The 12,222-nt window shown below is 45.2% G+C and overlaps 1 protein-coding gene across 1 annotated transcript; it reads right to left on the bottom strand.

The window, feature by feature from the left end:
- Positions 1 to 630: 630 nt before the first annotated feature.
- scaf1 (SR-related CTD-associated factor 1) lies at positions 631 to 11,661 on the bottom strand. Its single transcript, XM_046866145.1, is given in 11 exon segments — positions 631 to 1,448; positions 2,396 to 2,524; positions 3,989 to 4,191; positions 4,194 to 4,293; positions 4,397 to 4,479; positions 5,133 to 8,005; positions 8,008 to 8,667; positions 8,754 to 8,805; positions 9,150 to 9,219; positions 9,346 to 9,470; positions 11,466 to 11,661. Coding segments are annotated over 7 exon segments (4,119 nt in total). The 5' UTR covers positions 8,580 to 8,667; positions 8,754 to 8,805; positions 9,150 to 9,219; positions 9,346 to 9,470; positions 11,466 to 11,661; the 3' UTR covers positions 631 to 1,289.
- Between the last annotated feature and the right edge of the window lie 561 nt (positions 11,662 to 12,222).

The raw sequence follows: 12,222 nt of genomic DNA, 5'->3' as shown, positions 1-12,222 counted from the left end.
GCAGGAAGCCACATGTATCTACTGAGACTAATCAGTGCGCTCCGATTCAGTGTCCGGAGAAAACTGGGCTTTGAAACACCAAACACCCAGAAAATAATACACGCACTCCAACTGAACCCTCACAATCTCACAAAGCAGGAGACGTGAACATCCTGGCAGCGTCCCAACAGATCACACTGCAAACATGCGGCTACGTTTGCATGGGACGCAAAACGTAATCTATTTAAACTATTTTTTGGTATCGTGATTGTAAGAGCAAAAAAATGTTTATTTGGGTACTACCTCTACTTCCAATCAGACACGCACACACACGTGCACACGCACGCACGCACACACGTACCATTCATTAAAGGCTGAATAATTTATTCGAGTTATTTCCCCTCCTGCCCCCCGGCTCTTCCTGCTCCTCTTCCTGCTCCTCTTCTTCCTCCTGCTCATGTACAATAAACATTTACTGTAAAACTAAACCTCAGCTAAAAATTCAGGTTTAAACATTAACTACATTCTCTGCAGTTTAATACACTGTAAGAGCAGTGGAACCCTGCGTCCTTTTCCTTTCTGAAGGACTTTTAGAAGTTCTTTGCGTGTGTGTTTCGTTGTGTGATTGTGTGTATATATTGCCAGTAAAGATTTATGAACACATGATTTATTTCAGACAGAAGATTCCTCACTGATTAAATCAGATACTGCAGCATGTCCTACTCCTCGCGTGAGTTCTGGTGTGTCGATCTGTCTGTTCTGAAGCCCGGCTGGTGAGACGCTCGTGGTGGGAAACACTTCTCTTTCACTTGGGTTCCTCACATGGTCCTCCTGAAAAGCACATGTCCGAAACACACGTGTATGTCTACAAGGACAAGTCTGAGAACCTGCTGACGTGACCGCAGTATCCGGGACGAGGGTCTGTGGAAACACAGTCACCTGCAGAGTCCGTTTTCTCCACATACGTGACTTTGTGCTCTGAAGAACATCAGGTGCATTCGAAAATAAATGCGTTAAAAAAAAAAAAAAAAAAACATGCAATCAGCGGAGGGGAGGAGTCTGTTCTTATTTCTACTGAATATTTAACATTCAGAAAGAGAGAGAGAGCATCAAGTAAAAGAGTACACAAAAGTGATCTTCCTCTCCTCCTCTGAATGCACACAAGTCTTTTATCCCACATTTAGATGAAACACACAGGGAAGGGGGCGTGGCCTGGCAGGGTGTAGAGGCGGAGCTCAGGACTTTACGTTACCAGCATGGCAGAGAATCACAAACTCTCACTACAGGGTCCGTCTGAACCAGACAGCTAATCACGTGGAGCCGTGCAGGGACGTGGAGTCTCGCTCTTCCTTGTCATCATCGTCCATTCTGCGGCCATGCTTCCTGAAATACTTGTACCTCTGCACGTATAGTTTGACCAGGTTACTCACCTTCACTGGGTTGATCTCACCTGTCCTGCTGTGACAGATCTGAAACACACAAAGGCAAGTTTAGAGCGAACGTTTGTCAGAAGAACATTACAAATAATGAAACAGTGTGTAGGTGGTAAAAGGTTTTGAGACTTTTCTAACACGCCAACAGAGGGCAGCACAAAGCTGCACGCACAGTAACAGGGAACACCGACCTTTACAATTCAGTGTGTCAGAAGACATGGTCCTGTGCTGTTCTGACCAGGTGCTTTTACACGAATCCTATTCTGGCCACGTGCGCACCCTGTTACCGAGCTCTCCTCACACGTGAAACAAAACGATCTCGCTTCCGCACACACCCTACTCGCCAGATTTGGCTCCTGCGGACCTCGCCCTTATCCCTAAGATGAAGGTCACGGTTTTGAAATCATTGAAGAGCGCCGGTGCTTGGAAAAGAAGAGTTTGAGGACATGTTCCAGAAGAACGCTGGGAGCATTGTATTGCTGTTTAGAAATGTAGATAAATAAACCACATTCTGAATTTTTTTAATCACTTCTTACAGTAAAAGGCTTTGCTGATACTCGAGACCTCATTGATAAAAATAAAATCTATCAGTGTATCATCAGTGACGCGTGCGCTGTACACGTCCCATGAAAACGAACAGTTACCGTAGAAACGATCAAGCATCGGACCTAAACAATAGAGGAACTATAGGGGGGCACTAGCTTTTGCACAGGGTAACCTTTTTTAAAATGAACATTCATTTTCTGTCTATAATCCAGGCTGTGGTCATTAATACGAGGTAATGAGCCCTGTACAAGCTGTGAGGAGGCACATCGGGGTAAAAACACTGTTGCGTGAGAGGAGTTAAAAAACATCCCAGATGGACCTGAATGTGCGCACTGGGCTTCATTTTAGCCTTTCACCTGTTTTCCCAGAGGGCAAACCAAGGTGATGTTTGGCTCACTGCTATGCCACAGCTCCATGGAGAGAGGGAGTGTGTTTACCTTGTGCACGGCTTTCCTCAAGATGTCCTTATACTCTTCTTTGTTGATGTCTTTGCGCTGGTAGTACGGCTTGATGGCCAACTTCACTTCCTCTACTGCTCTCTCCTGGGTGTGCAGCTTCTTCAAATACTAGCAGGATGAGAAAAAAGGGTTCAAGCTTCAGTTAGTTCAGAATGCAGCAGCAAGAGTCCTCACTAGATCTAGAAAATATGAGCACATCAGCCCTGTTTTAATCATCTACACTGCTCCCAATTACATCTCACACTGATTATAAAATACTACTACTGACGTATAAAGCACTTAACGCTCTCATGCTGCAGTATCTGAGTGAACTTCTGTACCAGTATGATCCTCCACACCTACTTAGATCAAAAGGTGCAGGCTATTTGTTGGTACCTTAAATAATGAAGACTCCAGCAGGGGGCAGATGTTTCTCTTATAAACCCCACAGTTATGGAACAACCTTCCAATCAGTGTTCGGGACTCAGACACAGTCTCAGTGTTCAAGTCGAGGCTGAACACATATTTATTTAGTGGAGTCTTTAGTCAGTAGGTGTTTGTGAGGTAAAGGAGCAGATCTGGAGGGATCATGGATATGGAGTGTTTGGTGAACTGGGATATTTGGATGTTGTCGTCTCCTCACTCTCACACATTCACTCAGGTTTGTTGATGGTGGTGTGGTGGGTCGTCTCTTATCCCAGAGATCCTCATGTCTGTGTTTCCTTCTGCTTCTCCCTTTTAGTTCTGCTGCTACAGTGAATCTCACCAGAGTCCAAACTGCACAGTGACATTAACTTTCATACAACAATAAGGAGACTTAATAATCCATATCCTTCTCTTCCTGTCACTCTCTTCTCTCTCTCACACACACACACACACACACACACACACACACAGAGTAAGATCAGGAGTTTTGAGGATGGATTTGGACTGTAGTTAATATCAGCAGTCTGCTACACTGACTCAGGACTACAGTTTGCTCTAAACTCCATCACTGCACCTCAACATCGTTTATCTGTAATAAATGGACATTCAGTGGCACCCAGATGAGGATGAGGTTCCCTCTTTAGTATGGTTCCTCTCAAGGTTTCTTCCTTCTGCATCTCAGAGAATACCAAGAGAGTGCATAGCTTTAATAAAATCTAGATGAAGATACTCTGAAGAACTTAGAAGAACCAGTATATGTTTAACACGTTTTTGTTTACAACATAATTCCATACATGTTCTTTCTATATAGTTTGAATGTCTTTAGTATCAAATTACAATGTTGAAAATAATACGAATAAAGAAAAAACACTAACGGAGAAGGTGTCCAGACTTTTGACTAGTACTATATATATATATATAGTACTAGTCAAATATATATAATATACTATATTGATATTTTTAATCATCTGATTATTGGCTAAAATAGCAATAATATAGTGGTTAATTTATTACAATTATAGTTTTTACTGTTATCATTTACTTTTTTCCTGTTTTTATTTAATAGTGTTTTATTTCATTTTTAATATTACTGATCATTTACTATCTGTCAATTTTTTTATTCTTCATATTATTAATACTAAAGCGAGGAAGCAGAGGAACACGTACCTTATCAGGGTCTTTACTGTCTCCATCCCAGCCTGTCTCATTGGCGCCCCCTGCTGCCCCAGACAGCCCAGTGGGCAGTGGGGGAGGTGGAGTCTGAGCACATCCACCGCCCAATGAAAGTCCAGGGTGTAGGTGTGACGGTGGGGTTTTAGTGCAGCCAACCAATGGGAGCGAACCGTGGAGGATGAACTGTGTGGAGTTGGACCAGGGGGAGGGCCGTGTGTTGGAGGAGGAGGAGGAACTTGTGAGGAAGAGGAAGATGTAGAAAGTGACTGGGTCTGGTTCTGGTTTGCCTGAGAGAGAATCTGATTAATATATAAAACAGAATTAGATGATACTGTAGATGAAGATTAGGACTTTTATAAATGAATGAATCTACGTAGGGAAGAAAAGAACCACAGATCTCACCTGACTTGTGGCCTGAATGAACTCCTGGGCTTTGGCTCGACTGGCGATGTTGGCTTCCTCCATCTTAAACAGGAGAGCGGTCACTGGAAAAGGACAGAGATTATGAATTATACATTCTTTCAGTGCTTCATCTCAGGATGAAGTTCTTCCACTTAAACATCAACCATGTTTTCATTGAGTTCACTTTGTGCACAGGGGATTGTCATGTGGGTGTAAAGGTCATGGGTGCACATACATTTGGCTACGTGTACACTAATTCGGATAAATCTAAAAGTGTTCGGTGTCCAATCGTCTCCAAAACGTTGCTCATCCACACACACTCACGTCCCTGTACTGTACATGCGCAAATCAGAAGGCGCTTCGATCTGCAGCATTTTCACCCAGTTGTTTATTTACTTTCTGGCTCTTTGAAACGTTGTGCCAGTGACAAAAAAATGAGTCGTTTTCACAGACAGTCCAGACTTCAACTACAAACACAGTTTTCAAATGTATCTACTTTGGAGAGCGTTTTCAAATAGCTACGTTTTGATGGACTGAAAACATCTCAGAGGGGACGAAAGGCAAACACGGAGAGTTTTCAAATCGTTTTACATTATTCCTGCCTAGAAATCTGGACTGATGATCTCCAAACTAATCCTTATTTTATCTGCTGAAAATACTAAATCTAATCTAGAGAATCAGCTAAGCTAATTTGTTGAAACTAGTATGAACGCTGTGGTTATTGTGTGCTACTCACGAGCTAGTACACCTCCAGCGGTGCAGTCTACACCCGTCTGCAGGCTCCAGGGTAGAGGTGGGACAGCCGAGGGTGGAGGAGGGGGAGGCGGAAGCTTGCTGACTGTTGATGAAGACACTGAAGCTGAAGAGGATGAAGAAGGTTCGGCAGCCAACGGAGGAACGGAATGAGCAAGAGAAGCTGCCACCATTGCTGATGAAGAAGTAGAGCAGGGTGGTGACATCTTCTGGTCATCTAGTGGGAGGAGCTTTGAGACAGACAGTGAAATTCCATCTCCTCTTGAAGGTGGTGGGCTAGGGGGTGACTTTGCAGGCACAAGCATGGTGGATTGAGACTGAGCAGGGCACTCTTCTGACAGGAAAGAAGGTTCAGGGGTTTTGCAGCTGCTGTCTACAGTCTGTGAATCTGGAGAAGATTCTCTAGTGTCTCGAGAGGGCGGTAAAGACAACGGAGGGGTGTGAGGAGGCGAAGAAGAAGGTGGAAGAACACTAGTAGATGAGGAAGATGATGAGGAGGAGGAGGAGGATGAAGGCATGGGCCCAGGATGTGTGGAGGGTGGACTTGATGGTTTAGGAATGATTCCACCCAGAGGCTGAATATCTGAAGCTCCAGTCCAAAGCGGTCCCACAGTGCTGCTGTTAGCACCTTTGCCATTGGGACCATCAACTGCAAGACCCTTCTCTCGTGGTTTCTTTCCTGGCCTTCTTCTGCGCTTAGCCGCCAAAGATGATGTGGGGGAGGATGCAGATGACGATGTGGAGGTCGTTGAGCTTGGCTTGGCCTTCTTTGACTTGAGTCCTGTGGGGTTTTTTGAGGATAGGGAAGAAAGGGTATTTCGCTGTTTGCCAGTCTTGTTCAAATCCTTGACTCTGCCAGGTAAGGAAAGCGGTTCCGAGCATGGCTTCAGGAACGGCGATCGGCTTTCGTTGTCCCGACGGAAAACCACAGCAATAGAACCGCCCACGACTGAGGATCCTGTTGTTCCACCAGGTCCTAGAAGATCAATACCCAATTTACCAGAGTTCCCTGTGGTGCTGCTTACTCCCTCTCGGACCAGCACTGAAACTTTAGACTGTAGTTTACTTTTCCTGTTGCTTCCACCAAGTTTTTTGGATCTTCCTGACCTAGCCGAGTCCTTCTTGCTTGGTTTATCTTTCCCAGGCTTGCGTACTCTTTTAGCGCCGCCTGAAGAAGCAGTGAGCAAAAGGGAAGCAGTGTTTCCAGAGGATGCAGAAAGAGGTGAGGACAGTGAGGGCAAAAGACTTTTACTTTTGCTTGCTTTGGGTCTGTGAGAAGAAGAAGAATTGGATGACTCAGACTGGCCGAGTTTTTTGCTCCTAGATCTAGATTTTTTCTTTTGATGGTGTCTGCTACTTTTGGGAGGGGTTGATTTGAGTTTGGGACTTGGCAAAGGAGGCTCAGGAGGAGGAGGAAGCAAAGGGGAATCTTCAAGTGAAGGGTAATCAGAGTCCAGCGCCTCTCCATCTAAAGACAGCATGTCTGGCTCAGCGTGGTCCGAGAGCCGGTCTGACTCATAAGTATGATAACGTAAAGAACTTGGAGAGGTTGGACGAGATTTGCTCCTGTGCTGCTCCTCCGCCTCATCAGAACGTCTCCTTCGCTTCCTCTTGCGCTTGCGGGGTTTCTCTGAGGCTTGTGTAGGACTCCGGGGCCGATCCTGGGCATGTGAAGGAGAAGTAGGAGTCAGGGTAGTGGTGGGTGTAGTGGTAACAGTGATGGTGCGTTTGATTGCAAAAAGGTCTGAGCCATTCAGGTCTTGGATAGATGGTGGTACGACAGGACGACCATCTCTTCTCCTTTCCCGCTCCCTTTCCCGCCCTCTTTCCTTCTCCCTGTCTCTTCTATCGCTGCTTTCTCTTCTCCTTTTTGCATCCCCCCTCTCTCGGCTACTTGACCTCCTGCTCCCTTCATCGCGATCTCTCTTCCTTTCTTCTCTAACTCTGGAATCTTTATCTCTCTCCTTTTCCCGGTCATCTCTCCTACCGTCTCTATATCGATCCCTTTCTTTTTCCCGATCTCGGTCACGGTTTCTCTCTCTTTGGCGGCTTTCCGAGGGACTGGACCAGGACCTGCGACTGTGTGAATGCCGAGAGGTATTATGGGAGTGTGTCGCTGGCTCAGGAGTACTGCGATGCGTGCTCTTCCTGGTTTGGCTATAACTTCTGCTGCTCCTCCCGCTGTCCTTCTCTTTCCCTTCTTTTCTACTCCTCCTTTCATGTTCCCTTGCCTTGATCTCTCCACTCGCTCGTTCCTCCCCCTTTTCCTCTTTCCTCTTCTTTCGTTTCTCTTTCTCCTGGCCTTTCAGTTTCCGCCGATCCCTATCCTTGGAACTTTTGGAAGATCTACGACTTCTTACCTGCTCTGTGGTCGGGGGCTGGGACGCTGGTGGCGAGGGAGAGGGTATGGGTAGGACGGACACAGGAGGTGGTGATATAGATGCCGAAGAAGGGCAAGATCTGAATCTCTGTTTTCGTCTGTTGGTAAGTTTCCTTCTTAAATCCCCCATGCCAATAGGGGGTGCTGGCTGGTGGTCCCATTCTGCTTCCGCCCGAACCGATACAAACCCTTCACCGTCCAGGACTCGCAAGATCCTCTCAGGTTTGAGACCTCCCCCCTGTAAGAATGAAGGACTCCCTGAGGATGGAAGGAGCACCTCTCTTCTTATCTCAATTTCCCTTTCTCTTCTGCTTTCAGCAACACCAACAATCTCTCCTTCTTCTATTTCTGAGTGCTCAGAGTCATCCTCTTCTCTTCTGTCTTTGTCCCTTTCTCTTGTGCGTTTGCTCCGGTTCACCGGTGTGGTTGTGTGCTCAAACAGTCGCTCTACCTCTCTGTAGAGTCTGGAGGTGGACCCTCTGCCTCGGGAGCAGTGTCCAGCTCCTCCTCTTTAGTGTTCTTCATGTCACACGGTATTCGCATGCTGTTGATTAGACTTTCTTCCTCTCTGTCCTGCTCTCCATCCATCTCTTTCTCTGACGCTGGCGATCCGGTGGGTTCAAAGGGGTCGTATTTATCGCCGTCGTCTCCAGCCGATATGCCTGAAACGCCCTCATTCTCAGTTGGTTGAAAGGGGTCGTAGATGTCAGTGTCCAGGGCCTCCCTATGTCTATCGTTGTAAAGACGAGGTGATGAGGAAAGACGACGTAAAGCAGTCGAGGGAGGTGCGGAGAGCAGTGACGGAGCCAGAGACGAGGACGTCGACGACACGCCGTCAGCTCCTGCTTTTCCGACCCGACCGTTCCCAGCATGGCTGCCGTCCTCATCCTCGTGATATCCTGTTCCCATTCTTCTGGGAGAGGTTGAGCAAGGTGAGGAAGGGGAAGACGGAGCAGAAGAGGGTGAGGACAGGGATGTAGAGGGAGAAGAAGGGAGAGGGCTTTTAGCAGCTGCCCTCTGAGAGGTGCAAATAGGAGACGGTCTCGGCATGTGTGCTGAAGTTTGATGGAGAGGCGTATAAAATAATTCTCTACCCCGAGGTGGGTGGTCAGGAGGAGCTCTCTGTCAAATTTATAGTCTAAAAGATCAACACATTAGTTATAAATCACTTCAGCAAAAATATATCATAGGATTGTAGAAGAGTAAGGTGACGTACGGATTTACCTGCCCGTCGTTGTTCACACTCAGTGACGATGTAGGCTTCACATCAAAAAGACTGGGAAAAGAAATCTATTGTAATGAAATCAGATCAATCACACCATATTAAAAAAAGAAAAGAAGGACTGTTTATCACTGCTTTAAAGTAAGAACAGAAACTATCTACTTTTTACAGCATTAAAAATAACTGTGGACAAATAAATACGACAACAATTTTCATAAATAATATATATATCATAAATAAATAATGTAAATCTCAGTTTTCCTCTCTCCCGCCCTCCCTCCACCAGTCTGAACAGTCTTATACGCATTACATCTTCAAAGTTTTTTCACTTCTATGACTAAATGAGATGCTGTGACGTGAACATCTACACATCTACACCCCATGACCTCCACACTTACCGATCAGTGAGCCGGTGTTCAGAGCACGACTGAGACATAAGAAACGTAGTGTTGGAGAAACTGCAGCCAACTGTACAATCACAACACACACACACACAGTCAACTCTTAACTACCATCGATCCAGAAACACTGATGGTGTAAAAAGACACATCACGCTTCCTTTGACGGAGACACATTTCGTCTGTTTTACATTACCGACCAGGCTGGTCATATGGTCTGTCCGTTTCCGTGGTAACGTCTCAGACCTGTTGTGTGCTTATCAGATGTAAACTCCTCCACTTCCTTTTATACTCCATCTGAGCAGCGGTGTTTCCCCAAGTCTGAAATGATAAGAAGTTATTTCAGATTTCCCATAATAATCCATAATAATCCATAATAATCCATTTCCCATAATAATCCATTTCCCATAATAATCCATTTCCCATAATAATCCATTTCCCATAATAAAGTGAAAGTAAACTTTTTCTCTTTTTTTCCACAAAATTAAAATTCTGAAAAATGTGACACACTGAACTGAATACTGAAACAGCAAATACTGGATAAAAAAATGATAAAATAATAGTAATACAGACAAAATGCTGTAAATAATCATCTATATTATTTAAAATTAAATATATTCCTAAATTAATTATTAAAAAATAAAAAGTATATAGTTGTAGTTTTTATTTGACAATAATTGTAATTCTTTTTAATCTATAATTTTGAGCATACTGAAATAAGTAGTTATTATATTGTATTATTTTAATCACAGGTACGAGTTTAAATTAAAGATGTCCTGCATTTGATTTAATTATAGGATTTAATCAGATTTGCACCAAATCTACACTCAGTGACTGTAATCACGCAGCAGCTGCAGCACACAGGAGAAACACATTCAGCTCAAGATCTTCAATGTTTACATCATACATCAGGATGAAGAAAAAGTCTCATCTCTCCATCATTTCATCTCTAGCTCATCACACCATCTTAGATCTCTCCATCCATCTCTCATATCTCTTAACTTTCAATCATCATATGAACTGATCATCACTTCCTATTCTTCTTTCCTCCCTCCAGCTCCTTTTCTCCACCATCCATCTCTCCGTCTGTAGGTGAAACCCCAGGTGTTGGTGTGTTGGACAGGGTGCAGTGTAGAGCTTCATGCTCTTTCTGCGTTATGGTGTGAACACTGTACAGCAGGATGAGGAGGTAAATGAGCAGCAGAATGAGGAGGAAGAGCAGGGTGGATAGGAGCAGGATGAGGAGACAAATAAGGAGAAGGAGCAGGATGAGGAGATGAATGAGGAGGAGATGAATGTGGAGGATAATGATTAGTTAAACGAGGAGCAGTAGGAGAAGGATGGTGAGGACGAGGAGGAGGAGGATGATTAGATAAATGAGGAGAGCAGGAGGAGGATTTGGAGGATGAGGAGGAGGATGGGGAGGAGGATGATGATTAGATGAATGAGGAGCAGGAGGAGGATGGTGAGGTTGGTGAGGGGAGGATGGTGAGGATGAGGATGGGAGAAGGAGGATGATTAGATGAATGTGGAGCAGGATGATGGTGAGGATAAGTAGGATGAGGATGGGAAGGAGGATGATGATTAGGTGAATGAGAAGCAGGAGGAGGATAGAGAGAAGGAGGATGGGAGAAGGAGGATGATTAGATGAATGAGGAGCAGGAGGAGGATGGGGAGGATGAGGATGGGGAGGAGGATGATGATTAGATGAATGAGAAGCAGGAGGAGGATGGGGAGGAGGAGGATGATTAGATGAATGAGGAGCAGAAGGAGGATGAGGATGGGCAGGAGGAGGAGGATTATATGAATGAGGAGCAGGAGGAGTATGGGGAGGATGGGAAGGAGGATGATGATTAGATGAATGAGGAGCAGAAGGAGGATGAGGATGGGCAGGAGGAGGATGATTAGATGAATGAGGAGCAGGAGGAGGATAAGAAGGAGGATGATGAGGATGGGGAGGAGGAGTAGATGAATGAGGAGCAGGAGGATGGTGAGGATGGGGAGGAGGAGTAGATGAATGAGGAGCAGGATTATGAGGAGGAGGAGGAGGAGAAGAAGGATAAGGTGAATGACGCGGTGATGGCGGTCTGTGACCGTGATCGTACTTCTCCCTCACACATCAGCATTAGCACCACAGCACTGCTATCAAATTCCATCTCTGTCCAGTTCTCCTCAGAATCTCCTCCATCTCCGCTGTAGACTCTCCTCTTCCTCACACACAAACCAGCTGCATCAGAGCCACAGCCACTGACTAACGAGGAGACAGTTAGCATGCAGCTAGCAGGCAGAAAGTAGGAGCGGTAATAAATGCTGTACCTTCCCGGGTCAGAGCTCCGTCAGCACGCGCTTCCTCACAGCCGCGGCGTCTTTTAACGCGTTTACATCGAATTCAGTAGGAACTTAAACACAACATTCAAATCTGAAACATTTTCCTATAGAGAACACAATACGAGGCCCATCCCATCCCAATCCGCCATTTTACTCCCCTCACTGTAGGGGAACAGCGCACGGGATTATGGGAAATGACGTTTTTTCATTTTCTTTTTTTTTATTACCATCGTTGTTTTTCCTCGCGCACAGATGGCTCTTTGATGTTGTGTGGAATCTCTACTGCCCCTAAAGGACAGGATGCGCATTGCAGCGCACTGCATCCCTCAGAACCAGAGCTCTGCGCTTTCACTTATTTTACACACAAAATATTTTATTGTATATGGAAGTCTGTTTCCGCCACATTATAAAAGTTTACATAATTCCAACTTTTTTTCCCTCGCAACTGCGACTTTATTTCTCGTAAATATCCAATATTTCTGGTGCATCCACTAGTAACCATGTAGTGGGCCTGAAGTTTGAAGCAGTTGGTGTATGAACCAGGCTCCTCTGCTTCATCTGTCTTGTACCAGGAGTTGGAGGCTTAGTTTGATACCATGTAATTCTTCCAGTAACATCAAGATCTCATGGCTTGTGAAACCACGCCTATATTAGTCCTCGTGATTTTATCCATTGTTCCACAGATCGGTCTGTTGATTGTTGATTATTTCATGTTCAATGTGTGAGGCTTTCTGGCACTACAGAG

Source organism: Silurus meridionalis, chromosome 14 (assembly GCF_014805685.1).
Source record: "Silurus meridionalis isolate SWU-2019-XX chromosome 14, ASM1480568v1, whole genome shotgun sequence".
Lineage (NCBI taxonomy): Eukaryota > Metazoa > Chordata > Actinopteri > Siluriformes > Siluridae > Silurus > Silurus meridionalis.
The sequence above is the reverse complement of the archived record's forward strand: the minus strand, read 5'-3'. Positions and strand labels throughout refer to the sequence as shown.